The sequence below is a fragment of the Salmo salar genome, chromosome 03 (genome assembly GCF_965601325.2).
Source record: "Salmo salar chromosome 03, fSalSal1, whole genome shotgun sequence".
In the NCBI taxonomy this organism is placed as follows: Eukaryota; Metazoa; Chordata; class Actinopteri; order Salmoniformes; family Salmonidae; genus Salmo; species Salmo salar.
The window spans coordinates 100,408,718-100,425,421 of NC_138293.1; the positions used below are offsets into that span (position 1 = coordinate 100,408,718).

Sequence of the window (16,704 nt, forward strand, 5' to 3'; positions counted from 1 at the left end):
AACAACTAGGTCTACTGTATCAGTGTCTGTACTGTAGGGTGGAACAATAACAACTAGGTCTACTGTATCAGTGTCTGTAGGGTGGAACAATAACAACTAGGTCTACTGTATCAGTGTCTGTAGGGTGGAACAATAACAACTAGGTCTACTGTATCAGTGTCTGTACTGTAGGGTGGAACAATAACAACTAGGTCTACTGTATCAGTGTCTGTAGGGTGGAACAATAACAACTAGGTCTACTGTATCAGTGTCTGTAGGGTGGAACAATAACAACTAGGTCTACTGTATCAGTGTCTGTAGGGTGGAACAATAACAACTAGGTCTACTGTATCAGTGTCTGTAGGGTGGAACAATAACAACTAGGTCTACTGTATCAGTGTCTGTACTGTAGGGTGGAACAATAACAACTAGGTCTACTGTATCAGTGTCTGTAGGGTGGAACAATAACAACTAGGTCTACTGTATCAGTGTCTGTAGGGTGGAACAATAACAACTAGGTCTACTGTATCAGTGTCTGTACTGTAGGGTGGAACAATAACAACTAGGTCTACTGTATCAGTGTCTGTAGGGTGGAACAATAACAACTAGGTCTACTGTATCAGTGTCTGTAGGGTGGAACAATAACAACTAGGTCTACTGTATCAGTGTCTGTAGGGTGGAACAATAACAACTAGGTCTACTGTATCAGTGTCTGTAGGGTGGAACAATAACAACTAGGTCTACTGTATCAGTGTCTGTAGGGTGGAACAATAACAACTAGGTCTACTGTATCAGTGTCTGTAGGGTGGAACAATAACAACTAGGTCTACTGTATCAGTGTCTGTAGGGTGGAACAATAACAACTAGGTCTACTGTATCAGTGTCTGTAGGGTGGAACAATAACAACTAGGTCTACTGTATCAGTGTCTACTGTAGGGTGGAACAATAACAACTAGGTCTACTGTATCAGTGTCTGTAGGGTGGAACAATAACAACTAGGTCTACTGTATCAGTGTCTGTAGGGTGGAACAATAACAACTAGGTCTACTGTATCAGTGTCTGTAGGGTGGAACAATAACAACTAGGTCTACTGTATCAGTGTCTGTTCTGTAGGGTGGAACAATAACAACTAGGTCTACTGTATCAGTGTCTGTAGGGTGGAACAATAACAACTAGGTCTACTGTATCAGTGTCTGTAGGGTGGAACAATAACAACTAGGTCTACTGTATCAGTGTCTGTACTGTAGGGTGGAACAATAACAACTAGGTCTACTGTATCAGTGTCTGTAGGGTGGAACAATAACAACTAGGTCTACTGTATCAGTGTCTGTAGGGTGGAACAATAACAACTAGGTCTACTGTATCAGTGTCTGTACTGTAGGGTGGAACAATAACAACTAGGTCTACTGTATCAGTGTCTGTAGGGTGGAACAATAACAACTAGGTCTACTGTATCAGTGTCTGTAGGGTGGAACAATAACAACTAGGTCTACTGTATCAGTGTCTGTAGGGTGGAACAATAACAACTAGGTCTACTGTATCAGTGTCTGTAGGGTGGAACAATAACAACTAGGTCTACTGTATCAGTGTCTGTAGGGTGGAACAATAACAACTAGGTCTACTGTATCAGTGTCTGTAGGGTGGAACAATAACAACTAGGTCTACTGTATCAGTGTCTGTAGGGTGGAACAATAACAACTAGGTCTACTGTATCAGTGTCTGTAGGGTGGAACAATAACAACTAGGTCTACTGTATCAGTGTCTGTACTGTAGGTGGAACAATAACAACTAGGTCTACTGTATCAGTGTCTGTAGGGTGGAACAATAACAACTAGGTCTACTGTATCAGTGTCTGTAGGGTGGAACAATAACAACTAGGTCTACTGTATCAGTGTCTGTAGGGTGGAACAATAACAACTAGGTCTACTGTATCAGTGTCTGTAGGGTGGAACAATAACAACTAGGTCTACTGTATCAGTGTCTGTAGGGTGGAACAATAACAACTAGGTCTACTGTATCAGTGTCTGTAGGGTGGAACAATAACAACTAGGTCTACTGTATCAGTGTCTGTAGGGTGGAACAATAACAACTAGGTCTACTGTATCAGTGTCTGTAGGGTGGAACAATAACAACTAGGTCTACTGTATCAGTGTCTGTAGGGTGGAACAATAACAACTAGGTCTACTGTATCAGTGTCTGTCTGTAGGGTGGAACAATAACAACTAGGTCTACTGTATCAGTGTCTGTAGGGTGGAACAATAACAACTAGGTCTACTGTATCAGTGTCTGTAGGGTGGAACAATAACAACTAGGTCTACTGTATCAGTGTCTGTACTGTAGGGTGGAACAATAACAACTAGGTCTACTGTATCAGTGTCTGTAGGGTGGAACAATAACAACTAGGTCTACTGTATCAGGCTGTCTGTAGGGTGGAACAATAACAACTAGGTCTACTGTATCAGTGTCTGTAGGGTGGAACAATAACAACTAGGTCTACTGTATCAGTGTCTGTAGGGTGGAACAATAACAACTAGGTCTACTGTATCAGTGTCTGTAGGGTGGAACAATAACAACTAGGTCTACTGTATCAGTGTCTGTAGGGTGGAACAATAACAACTAGGTCTACTGTATCAGTGTCTGTAGGGTGGAACAATAACAACTAGGTCTACTGTATCAGTGTCTGTACTGTAGGGTGGAACAATAACAACTAGGTCTACTGTATCAGTGTCTGTAGGGTGGAACAATAACAACTAGGTCTACTGTATCAGTGTCTGTAGGGTGGAACAATAACAACTAGGTCTACTGTATCAGTGTCTGTAGGGTGGAACAATAACAACTAGGTCTACTGTATCAGTGTCTGTAGGGTGGAACAATAACAACTAGGTCTACTGTATCAGTGTCTGTAGGGTGGAACAATAACAACTAGGTCTACTGTATCAGTGTCTGTAGGGTGGAACAATAACAACTAGGTCTACTGTATCAGTGTCATATTGTCACTTCAACATCTGGTGCTGGAGTGTTTGTACGCCGGTGTTTGTTCCAGCACAGCACTCTATTAAATCTGTTATGACAGCTGTTTAGTTAAGGTGATCTGATGTCTATATAGGTGATCTGAATGTCTATATAGGTGTTCTGAATGTCTATATAGGTGATCTGAATGTCTATATAGGTGTTCTGAATGTCTATATAGGTGTTCTGAATGTCTATATAGGTGATCTGAATGTCTATATAGGTGTTCTGAATGTCTATATAGGTGTTCTGAATGTCTATATAGGTGATCTGTCTCTCTCTCTTCTCCATCTCGCTCTCTTTTTCTCTTTCTCTCTTCTCTCTCTCTCTCTACTGCTACTGCAGATTGGTACGTCCCTGTACTAATGGAGAGGCAGGGAGAAATATACAGTAGTTGATTTATTCTGCCCTCCCTGCTATAAAGTACACACACACACACACACACACACACACACAAACACAAACACACACACACTTATGGCGGGGGTGGGATATATTGACTGTATACCATTCTCATCAGAAGGTTGTCCAGTCAGACCTCTTGCATTAGTGGTGAAATACATTGAAAAATGAAATCAGTGATTGGAGTGAATGTTCAGCTGTAATGACATCACAGAGGGTTAATCCAATCATTGGCAGGCTGACGTATTCTCTATTGGTATTTCTCTGCTCAGCCTGTCACTATAACGCATACTCTCTTTTCCCTTCTCTTCTGGTGGGGTGGGAGGGAGGGGGAGGGAGGAGAGGGGATACGGAGGGAAGGAGGAGAGAGGGGATAGTGAGGGAAGGAGGAGAGGGGATAGTGAGGGAAGGAGGAGAGGGGATAGGGAGGGAAGGAGGAGAGAGGGATGAAGGGAAGAGAGAGGAGATAGGAAGGGAGGAGGGAGGATCGGAACAGGAAAGAAGGGAAGAGGAAGGAAGGGAGGAGGAGAGAGGAAAAAGAGAGGAAGATGCTATTATCAGGGCCTGTTCACTACCACCAGGTGTTCTAAATATCACAGCTGTATGCTAGCATTTCAACTGTACCTCTTAACTCTATTGATCCCATCTCTGTAGGTGTTTATTTACCATCTCTGTTGTTCTTTCATAGCTGTAGTCTCTCTCTCTCCTTAGGTGTTTATTTACCATCTCTGTTGTTCTTTCATAGCTGTAGTCTCTCTCTCTCTGTAGGTGTTTATTTACCATCTCTGTTGTTCTTTCATAGCTGTAGTCTCTCTCTCTCTGTAGGTGTTTATTTACCATCTCTGTTGTTCTTTCATAGCCGTAGTCTCTCTCTCTCTGTAGGTGTTTATTTACCATCTCTGTTGTTCTTTCATAGCTGTAGTCTCTCTCTCTCCTTAGGTGTTTATTTACCATCTCTGTTGTTCTTTCATAGCTGTAGTCTCTCTCTCTCTGTAGGTGTTTATTTACCATCTCTGTTGTTCTTTCATAGCTGTAGTCTCTCTCTCTCCTTAGGTGTTTATTTACCATCTCTGTTGTTCTTTCATAGCCGTAGTCTCTCTCTCTCTGTAGGTGTTTATTTACCATCTCTGTTGTTCTTTCATAGCTGTAGTCTCTCTCTCTCAGGTGTTTATTTACCATCTCCGTTGTTCTTTCATATTAGGTGTTCTATGTAGTTAATGGATTTACGCTGTAGTTCATATATTTATGCTGTAGTTAATGGGTTTATGCTGTAGTTAATGGATTTATGCTGTAGATAATGGATTTATGCTGTAGTTAATGGGTTTACGCTGTAGTTAATGGATTTACGTTGTAGTTAATGGATTTATGCTGTAGTTAATGGATTTATGCTGTAGTTAATGGATTTATGCTGTAGTTAATGGGTTTATGCTGTAGTTAATGGATTTACGCTGTAGTTAATGGATTTACGCTGTAGTTCATATATTTATGCTGTAGTTAATGGGTTTATGCTGTAGTTCATATATTTATGCTGTAGTTAATGGGTTTATGCTGTAGTTAATGGATTTATGCTGTAGATAATGGATTTATGCTGTAGTTAATGGATTTATGCTGTAGTTAATGGGTTTACGCTGTAGTTAATGGATTTATGTTGTAGTTAATGGGTTTATGCTGTAGTTAGTAGATTTATGTTGTAGTTAATGGATTTACACTGTAGTTCATATATTTATGCTGTAGTTAATGGATTTATGCTGTAGTTAATGGATTTATGCTGTAGTTAATGGATTTATGCTGTAGTTAATGGATTTACGCTGTAGTTAATGGATTTACGCTGTAGTTAATGGATTGATGCTGTAGTTAATGGAATAGCGGTGGTGTGGCATTTAGGGTGAAGTTGTGAAAATGCCACCAAGTTATTGTTTTTCTTTTCAATTCAGTGTATAAGAGCGGTAACCTTATCTGTGTCTTCGTGTGTGGTGTGTGTGTGTTGTAGACTGTGTTGCAGTAGCTCTATAAAATCTTTGCTCCAAATCTGCTGAGGTAATCTAATGTTGAATGGAAGATTTAACAGGCTACCCTCTATATTCTCGCTCTCGCTCTCCCTCTCTTTCTCCCCCCTCCCATGCTCTTTCTCTCCCCCCTCCTCTCTCTCTCTCCCCCTCTTCATTAATTTCTCTACAGTATATCCCTCTCTCTTTTCTCTCTATCCATCCTCCTCTGTCTCTCTCGTTCTCTCTCTGTAATGAAGGTGCATATCTAACCACATTGCTGGAGGCTAAGGGAATTCCTGCTTGGTCAGCTCTTTCTCTCCCCCACCATCTCTGCCCTCCCCCTTTCCCCCTTTTTCCCATCTTTTCTCTCTTTCCCATCTCTTTCCTCACCTCGATGGGTTTCATAAATGAACTGTTTCAGCTAGTTGTTTCTATGATCCTCGTGGTGTGTCGAATCTTGAAGCATTGTAGTAGAGAATGATGCTGTGAGTGTTCCCTATGTGTGTTCCATGTGATATACTAAATGTAGCATCAACTGGCCTGTATAATAAAGCATGCAGGAGTGTTAATATAGCACCTATCTACGTCAGGAGTGATAATAGAACACCTGTCTATGTCAGGAGTGTTAATAGAACACCTGTCTATGTCAGGAGTGTTAATAGAACACCTGTCTGTCAGGAGTGTTAATAGAACACCTGTCTATGTCAGGATTGTTAATATAACACCTGTCTATGTCAGGAGTGTTAATGTAACACCTGTCTATGTCAGGAGTGTTAATGTAACACCTGTCTATGTCAGGAGTGTTAATGTAACACCTGTCTATGTCAGGAGTGTTAATGTAACACCTGTCTATGTCAGGAGTGTTAATAGAACACCTGTCTGTCAGGAGTGTTAATAGAACACCTGTCTATGTCAGGATTGTTAATATAACACCTGTCTATGTCAGGAGTGTTAATGTAACACCTGTCTATGTCAGGAGTGTTAATGTAACACCTGTCTATGTCAGGAGTGTTAATGTAACACCTGTCTATGTCAGGAGTGTTAATGTAACACCTGTCTATGTCAGGAGTGTTAATACAACACCTATCTATGTCAGGAGTGTTAATATAGCACCTATCTATGTCAGGAGTGTTAATGTAACACCTGTCTATGTCAGGAGTGTTAATGTAACACCTGTCTATGTCAGGAGTGTTAATGTAACACCTGTCTATGTCAGGAGTGTTAATAGAACACCTGTCTGTCAGGAGTGTTAATAGAACACCTGTCTATGTCAGGATTGTTAATATAACACCTGTCTATGTCAGGAGTGTTAATGTAACACCTGTCTATGTCAGGAGTGTTAATGTAACACCTGTCTATGTCAGGAGTGTTAATAGAACACCTATCTACGTCAGGAGTGTTAACTTCCCTGGGCCAGTGGGACGCTTGCGTGCCACCCTATTCAACAGCCAGTGGAATCGCGTGGCGCGAAATACAAATACGTCAAAAATGCTATAACTTCAATTTCTCAAACATATTACTATTTTACACCATTTTAAAGACAAGACTCTCGTTAATCTAACCACATTGTCCGATTTCAAAAATGATTTACAGCGAAAGCAAAACATTAGATTATGTCAGGAGAGTACCCTGCCAAAAATAATCACACAACCATTTTCAAAGCAAGCATATATGTCACAAAAACCAAAACCACAGCTAAATGCAGCACTAACCTTTGATGACCTTCATCAGATGACACTCCTAGGACATTATGTTATACAATACATGCATGTTTTGTTCAATCAAGTTCATATTTATATCAAAAACCAGCTTTTTACATTAGCATGTGATGTTCAGAACTAGCATACCCACCGCAAACTTCCGGTGAATTTACTAAATTACTCATGATAAACGTTCACAAAATACATAACAATTATTTTAGGAATTATAGACACAGAACTCCTTTATGCAATCGCGGTGTCAGATTTTAAAATAGCTTTTCGGCGAAAGCACATTTTGCAAAATACTGAGTACATAGCCCGGCCATCACGGCTAGCTATTTTGACACCCACCAACTTTGGGACAACCTAAACTCAGAATTACTATTTGAAAAATTGGATTACCTTTGCTGTTCTCCGTCAGAATGCACTCCCAGGTCTTCTACTTCAACAACAAATGCTGTTTTGGTTCCAAATAATCCATAGTTATATTCAAATAGCTCAGTTTTGTTCGTGCGTTCAGGTCACTATCCGAAGGGTGACACGCGAGCGCATTTCGTGACAAAAAAATTCGAAATATTCCATTACCGTACTTAGAAGCATGTCAAACGCTGTTTAAAATCAATTTTTATGCTATTTTTCTCGCAAAATAGCGATAATATTCCAACCGGGCAATATTGTATTCATTCAAAGGCTGAAAGAAAAATGTTTAGAATTCTCATGAACGCGCATCTCCAGTGTCACTGTCCCCAGGCTGACCACTCATAAATTCTCCTGCTGTTCTTCGCCCAGAGACAGCAGACACCCCATTCCACTTTCTGGCGGCTTTAGGGAGCCAATGGGAGCCTTAGAAAGTGTCATGTTACAGCACAGATGCTGTATTTTCGATAGAGATGCAACAGAAGGACAACAAATTGTCAGACAGGGCACTTCCTGTATGGAATCTGCCATATGAGTTCTGTTATACTCACAGACAACATTCAAACAGTTTTAGAAACTTTAGAGTGTTTTCTATCCAAATCTACTAATTATATGCATATTCTAGTTTCTGGGCAGGAGTAGTAACCAGATTAAATCGGGTACGTTTTTTATCCGGCCGTGCAAATACTTCCCCCAAGCCACAACATTAATAGAACACCTATCTATGTCAGGAGTGTTAATAGAACACCTATCTACGTCAGGTATGTGACCTACATGTGATCAAATGAGTTGGGTCTAGTGGGCTAACCCATATAGAATGTCATGTTGGGCTGGGACACTACATAGTTGTCCTAAATGTCAACTTGTTCCCTATATAGTGCATTTCTATGATCAGAACCCTATGGGTCGTGGTCAAAAGAAGTGCACTATATAGGAAATAGGGCGCCAATTAGTGTCATTATGTAAGTGGATGCATTTATAGAGCCTGTTTCTGCTGTGTCTGGACGTTCTATCACTCAAGAGCAACAAACAGTGGCTTCCACAATACACAACAGAAGAGCTTTACAATGGACACACAGACACACTCTTTCCACCACACCTATTCCCAAGTGTGATAACACTTCAAGAGTAAAGTGATTATTAAATGATGTTTTCTCTCCACACATGAGTGATAGACTTATGGATGACAGTTGGCTGTGTGTTGTGTAGTTATGACATGGCTGTGTGTTGTGTAGTTATAACATGGCTGTTTGTTGTGTAGTTATGCCATGGCTGTGTGTTGTGTAGTTATAACATGGCTGTGTGTTGTGTAGTTATAACATGGCTGTGTGTTGTGTAGTTATGACATGGCTGTGTGTTGTGTAGTTATAAAATGGCTGTGTGTTGTGTAGTTATGACATGGCTGTTTGTTGTGTAGTTATGACATGGCTGTTTGTTGTGTAGTTATAACATGGCTGTTTGTTGTGTAGTTATAACATGGCTGTTTGTTGGGTAGTTATGACATGGCTGTTTGTTTTGTAGTTATAACATGGCTGTGTGTTGTGTAGTTATGACATGGCTGTTTGTTGTGTAGTTATGCCATGGCTGTGTGTTGTGTAGTTATGACATGGCTGTTTGTTGTGTAGTTATGACATGGCTGTGTGTTGTGTAGTTATAACATGGCTGTTTGTTGTGTAGTTATAACATGGCTGTGTGTTGTGTAGTTATAACATGGCTGTTTGTTGTGTAGTTATAACATGGCTGTGTGTTGTGTAGTTATAACATGGCTGTTTGTTGTGTAGTTATAACATGGCTGTTTGTTGTGTAGTTATAACATGGCTGTTTGTTGTGTAGTTATAACATGGCTGTTTGTTGTGTGGTTATAACATGGCTGTTTGTTGTGTAGTTATAACATGGCTGTTTGTTGTGTAGTTATAACATGGCTGTGTGTTGTGTAGTTATGACATGGCTGTTTGTTGTGTAGTTATAGCATGGCTGTTTGTTGTGTAGTTATAACATGGCTGTTTGTTGTGTAGTTATAATATGGATGTTTGTTGTGTAGTTATAACATGGCTGTGTGTTGTGTAGTTATAACATGGCTGTGTGTTGTGTAGTTATAGCATGGCTGTTTGTTGTGTAGTTATAACATGGCTGTTTGTTGTGTAGTTATAATATGGATGTTTGTTGTGTAGTTATAACATGGCTGTTTGTTGTGTAGTTATAATATGGATGTTTGTTGTGTAGTTATAACATGGCTGTGTGTTGTGTATTTATAATATGGCTGTTTGTTGTGTAGTTATAACATGGCTGTTTGTTGTGTAGTTATAACATGGCTGTTTGTTGTGTAGTTATAACATGGCTGTTTGTTGGGTAGTTATGACATGGCTGTTTGTTGTGTAGTTATAACATGGCTGTTTGTTGTGTAGTTATAACATGTCTGTTTGTTGTGTAGTTATAACATGGCTGTTTGTTGTGTAGTTATAGCATGGCTGTTTGTTGTGTAGTTATAACATGGCTGTTTGTTGTGTAGTTATAACATGGCTGTGTGTTGTGTAGTTATGACATGGCTGTTTGTTGTGTAGTTATAACATGGCTGTGTGTTGTGTAGTTATAACATGGCTGTGTGTTGTGTAGTTATGACATGGCTGTGTGTTGTGTAGTTATAACATGGCTGTGTGTTGTGTAGTTATAACATGGCTGTTTGTTGTGTAGTTATAGCATGGCTGTTTGTTGTGTAGTTATAACATGGCTGTTTGTTGTGTAGTTATAATATGGATGTTTGTTGTGTAGTTATAACATGGCTGTGTGTTGTGTAGTTATAACATGGCTGTGTGTTGTGTAGTTATAGCATGGCTGTTTGTTGTGTAGTTATAACATGGCTGTTTGTTGTGTAGTTATAATATGGATGTTTGTTGTGTAGTTATAACATGGCTGTTTGTTGTGTAGTTATAATATGGATGTTTGTTGTGTAGTTATAACATGGCTGTGTGTTGTGTAGTTATAATATGGCTGTTTGTTGTGTAGTTATAACATGGCTGTTTGTTGTGTAGTTATAACATGGCTGTTTGTTGTGTAGTTATAACATGGCTGTTTGTTGGGTAGTTATGACATGGCTGTTTGTTGTGTAGTTATAACATGGCTGTTTGTTGTGTAGTTATAACATGTCTGTTTGTTGTGTAGTTATAACATGGCTGTTTGTTGTGTAGTTATAGCATGGCTGTTTGTTGTGTAGTTATAACATGGCTGTTTGTTGTGTAGTTATAACATGGCTGTGTGTTGTGTAGTTATGACATGGCTGTTTGTTGTGTAGTTATAACATGGCTGTGTGTTGTGTAGTTATAACATGGCTGTTTGTTGTGTAGTTATAGCATGGCTGTTTGTTGTGTAGTTATAACATGGCTGTTTGTTGTGTAGTTATAATATGGATGTTTGTTGTGTAGTTATAACATGGCTGTGTGTTGTGTAGTTATAACATGGCTGTGTGTTGTGTAGTTATAGCATGGCTGTTTGTTGTGTAGTTATAGCATGGCTGTTTGTTGTGTAGTTATAACATGGCTGTTTGTTGTGTAGTTATAATATGGATGTTTGTTGTGTAGTTATAACATGGCTGTTTGTTGTGTAGTTATAATATGGATGTTTGTTGTGTAGTTATAACATGGCTGTGTGTTGTGTAGTTATAATATGGATGTTTGTTGTGTAGTTATTACATGGCTGTGTGTTGTGTAGTTATAAAATGGCTGTTTGTTGTGTAGTTATAGCATGGCTGTTTGTTGTGTAGTTATTGGAGGGAAGTTTGTTTCTTCCTCATCTGGAGTTATTGGAGGGAAGTTTGTTTCTTTAAATAATGCTTTTGGAAATGTACTTTTTAAAAATGTTTTGCCTGTGTATAGCAACGATCAATCTGTGTTTGTGCGTGTGTGTCAGGTTAAGTGTTAGAGAAATTGCTTATGGTTAATGTGATGCTAAAGATATTCTCCTCCAGGAGCTCGGTGGTGAAAAGCATCAACATCATATCAATCCAACTTCCTTTATCCCCTCCTCTCTCATCTCTTCATCTCTTCCTCTTGTTCTCTTTCTCCCCCTTATCACTCAACATCATATCAATCCAACTTCCTTTATCCCCTCCTCTCTCATCTCTTCATCTCTTCCTCTTGTTCTCTTTCTCCCCCTTATCACTCAACATCATATCAATCCAACTTCCTTTCCCCCTCCTCTCTCATCTCTTCATCTCTTCCTCTTGTTATTTTATCACTCGGTTCATAATCGCCTCAGCACTCTGTAGTGGTTTTTACGAGGCGAGGAGTCCTCGGCCTCAGAGATGGAAATCAAATTCCACTGCACACACGGCACTACAACTCTAACAGTCTGAGAAGACACACACCCTCACTAACGGACAGAGAAGACACACACCCTCACTAACGGACAGAGAAGACACACACCCTCACTAACGGACAGAGAAGACACACACCCTCACTAACGGACAGAGAAGACACACACCCTCACTAACAGACAGAGAAGACACACACCCTCACTAACGGACAGAGAAGACACACACCCTCACTAACGGACAGAGAAGACACACACCCTCACTAACAGACAGAGAAGACACACACCCTCACTAACGGACAGAGAAGACACACACCCTCACTAAAATGGGCAGAGAAGACACACACCCTCACTAAAATGGGCAGAGAAGACACACACCCTCACTAAAATGGGCAGAGAAGACACACACCCTCACTAAGATGGGCAGAGAAGACACACACCCTCACTAAGATGGGCAGAGAAGATACACACCCTCACTAAGATGGGCAGAGAAGATACACACCCTCACTAAAATGGGCAGAGAAGACACACACCCTCACTAATGGACAGAGAAGACACACACCCTCACTAATGGACAGAGAAGACACACACCCTCACTAACGGACAGAGAAGACACACACCCTCACTAAAATGGGCAGAGAAGACACACACCCTCACTAAAATGGGCAGAGAAGACACACACTCTCACTAAAATGGGCAGAGAAGACACACCCTCACTAATACACAGAGAAGACACACACCCTCACTAAAATAGGCAGAGAAGACACACATCCTCACTAATGGGCAGAGAAGATACACACCCTCACTAAGATGGGCAGAGAAGACACACACCCTCACTAAAATGGGCAGAAAAGACACACACCCTCACTAAGATGGGCAGAGAAGACACACACCCTCACTAATGGACAGAGAAGACACACACCCTCACTAATGGACAGAGAAGACACACCCTCACTAATGGACAGAGAAGACACACACCCTCACTAATGGACAGAGAAGACACACACCCTCACTAATGGGCAGAGAAGACACACCCTCACTAATGGGCAGAGAAGACACACACCCTCACTAATGGGCAGAGAAGACACACACCCTCACTAATGGACAGAGAAGACACACACCCTCACTAATGGGCAGAGAAGACACACCCTCACTAATGGGCAGAGAAGACACACCCTCACTAATGGGCAGAGAAGACACACCCTCACTAATGGGCAGAGAAGACACACCCTCACTAATGGACAGAGAAGACACACCCTCACTAATGGACAGAGAAGACACACCCTCACTAACGGACAGAGAAGACACACACCCTCACTAATGGGCAGAGAAGACACACCCTCACTAATGGGCAGAGAAGACACACCCTCACTAATGGGCAGAGAAGACACACCCTCACTAATGGGCAGAGAAGTAGTCCGTCTGAGAACAGAAGAGAGGAGGAAGAACAACAAAGCCAAGTCTTTAAGTGTTCTGAGTCCATGTCCCATACGGCACCCTGTTTTCCCTATATAGTGTGCTACTCTTTACCAGAGGCTTATGGGCCGTGGTCAGAAGCCACTATATAGGGAATATGGTTCTATTTGGGAAGCAGAGAGTGTTATGAGTGTCGTGAGCCCGATGGCAGGGAGGATCTGTCTTTGAGTGACATTAAACTGTGGAGAGAGTATTGTGAGTATTGAGATTAACGCTTCAAACTGTAACATACAACCACCTCCACATATTACTGAGAGGATATCAACACATCCTGTGTGTGTGTGTGTGTGTGTGTGTGTGTGTGTGTGTGTGTGTGTGTGTGTGTGTGTGTGTGTGTGTGTGTGTAAGCTGGTTATGTTTTGGGATAGGTGTTTTCAAGCATCTCACTGCATCCTTCTTGTCTTAACTGTGTGTCTCTAATCAAAACTGTAACATACTGTAATTACTAATGGTTTTACTAATGCTCTCATGATGCTCCTTTACATTACAGTAATGTGGTTGAGAATCCTCCTTTACATTACAGTAATGTGGTTGAGAATCCTCCTTTACATTACAGTAATGTGGTTGAGAATCCTCCTTTACATTACAGTAATGTGGTTGAGAATCCTCCTTTACATTACAGTAATGTGGTTGAGAATCCTCCTTTACATTACAGTAATGTGGTTGAGAATCCTCCTTTACATTACAGTAATGTGGTTGAGAATCCTCCTTTACATTACAGTAATGTGGTTGAGAATGTTCCTTTACATTACAGTAATGTAGTTGAGAATGTTCCTTTACATTACAGTAATGTGGTTGAGAATCCTCCTTTACATTACAGTAATGTGGTTGAGAATCCTCCTTTACATTACAGTAATGTAGTTGAGAATCCTCCTTTACATTACAGTAATGTGGTTGAGAATCCTCCTTTACATTTCAGTAATGTGGTTGAGAATCCTCCTTTACATTACAGTAATGTGGTTGAGAATCCTCCTTTACATTACAGTAATGTGGTTGAGAATCCTCCTTTACATTACAGTAATGTGGTTGAGAATGTTCCTTTACATTACAGTAATGTAGTTGAGAATGTTCCTTTACATTACAGTAATGTGGTTGAGAATCCTCCTTTACATTACAGTAATGTGGTTGAGAATCCTCCTTTACATTACAGTAATGTAGTTGAGATCAGCACTGTGCTCCTCAGTATCTCTGGGCTGTAGTTTTTATTAAATAACAATATAATCTGTTCTATATGGTCTGTGATCCGTAGGGAAATGTGTCAAATGATCTGGGGGTCTGGGTGTGAATTCATTTTGGTTTATTTTGGATGGATTCATATTTTTGGTTGTGATTGGGTAAGACAGTTGAACTGTGCTCAATAGTCATTTATAAATTATATTCTGCAACAATCAATGGCTATATATATTAATAATGTAAGAAAAAATCAGAAAATGGATGTTCCAATCCGAGATCGCTCCCTGAAAGTTGTTTCTTTCTTTTCTTTCAGATTCCAGGCCAACCTATGAGCTGTGAGAGGGCGCATCTGAGGGTCAGTTCCACTCGCTGTGTGTACGTACTTGTGTGTGTGTGTGTGTGTGCGCATGCTTGTGTGCGTTTCTAGCTTGTCTGTCCGAAAGGTACCCTTTTCCGAGGGTCATTTTGTGAGAGGTAGAGCTGAGAAGAGGAAAGCAGTGTTTGGATGGAGGAGGTAGCCTGGTCACTGCTCTACTCTGTTACACCTGTTCTACAGGTCTATTCTATAGAGCTGTTCTATAGGTCTATTCTATAGAGCTGTTCTATAGAGCTGTTCTATAGGTCTATTCTATAGAGCTGTTCTACAGGTCTATTCTATAGGTCTGTTCTACAGGTCTGTTCTATAGAGCTGTTCTATAGGTCTGTTCTATAGAGCTGTTCTATAGAGCTGTTCTATAGGTCTGTTCTACAGGTCTATTCTATAGGTCTGTTCTACAGGTCTGTTCTATAGAGCTGTTCTATAGGTCTGTTCTATAGAGCTGTTCTATAGGTCTGTTCTATAGGTCTGTTCTATAGAGCTGTTCTATAGGCTGTTCTATAGGTCTGTTCTACAGGTCTATTCTATAGAGCTGTTCTATAGGTCTATTCTATAGAGCTGTTCTATAGATCTGTTCTATAGAGCTGTTCTATAGGTCTGTTCTATAGGTCTGGTCTATAGAGCTGTTCTATAGGTCTGTTCTACAGGTCTATTCTATAGAGCTGTTCTATAGGTCTGTTCTATAGAGCTGTTCTATAGAGCTGTTCTATAGGTCTGTTCTATAGGTCTGTTCTATAGAGCTGTTCTATAGGTCTGTTCTACAGGTCTATTCTATAGAGCTGTTCTATAGAGCTGTTCTATAGGTCTGTTCTATAGGTCTGGTCTATAGAGCTGTTCTATAGGTCTGTTCTACAGGTCTATTCTATAGAGCTGTTCTATAGGTCTGTTCTATAGAGCTGTTCTATAGAGCTGTTCTATAGGTCTGTTCTATAGGTCTGTTCTATAGAGCTGTTCTATAGGTCTGTTCTACAGGTCTATTCTATAGAGCTGTTCTATAGGTCTGTTCTACAGGTCTATTCTATAGAGCTGTTCTATAGAGCTGTTCTATAGGTCTGTTCTATAGGTCTGTTCTATAGAGCTGTTCTATAGGTCTGTTCTACAGGTCTATTCTATAGAGCTGTTCTATAGAGCTGTTCTATAGGTCTGTTCTATAGGTCTGTTCTATAGAGCTGTTCTATAGAGCTGTTCTATAGGTCTGTTCTACAGGTCTATTCTATAGAGCTGTTCTAAAGAGTCTGTTCTATAGAGTCTGTTCTACAGGTCTGTTCTATAGAGCTGTTCTAGAGCTGTCTAAGGTCTGTTCTACAGGTCTGTTCTATAGATCTGTTCTAAAGGTCTGTTCTACAGGTCTATTCTATAGAGCTGTTCTATAGGTCTGTTCTATAGAGCTGTTCTAAAGGTCTGTTCTACAGGTCTATTCTATAGAGCTGTTCTAAAGGTCTGTTCTACAGGTCTATTCTATAGAGCTGTTCTATAGGTCTGTTCTACAGGTCTATTCTATAGAGCTGTTCTATAGGTCTGTTCTACAGGTCTATTCTATAGGCTGTTCTATAGGCTGTTCTAAAGGTCTGTTCTAAAGGTCTATTCTATAGAGCTGTTCTAAAGGTCTGTTCTACAGGTCTATTCTATAGAGCTGTTCTATTGGTCTGTTCTAAAGGTCTATTCTATAGATCTGTTCTAAATGTCTATTCTATAGAGCTGTTCTATAGGTCTGTTCTACAGGTCTATTCTATAGAGCTGTTCTACAGTTCTATTCTATAGATCTGTTCTACAGGTCTATTCTATAGAGCTGTTCTATAGGTCTGTTCTACAGGTCTATTCTATAGAGCTGCTCGGTCTACAAGGTCTGTTCTACGGCGCACAGGTCTATTCTATAGAG

At 40.4% G+C, this 16,704-nt stretch overlaps 1 protein-coding gene across 1 annotated transcript in view; it reads left to right on the forward strand.

The window, feature by feature from the left end:
* LOC106601965 (RNA binding protein fox-1 homolog 1) overlaps positions 1–16,704 on the forward strand; it is a 365,104-nt gene that overhangs the window by 69,707 nt on the left and 278,693 nt on the right. The window contains exon 2 of the mRNA XM_045715920.2: positions 14,763–14,804. Coding sequence (XP_045571876.1) covers positions 14,778–14,804 — 27 coding nt within the window. The 5' untranslated portion in view covers positions 14,763–14,777. The remainder of the gene's footprint in view (positions 1–14,762; positions 14,805–16,704) is intronic.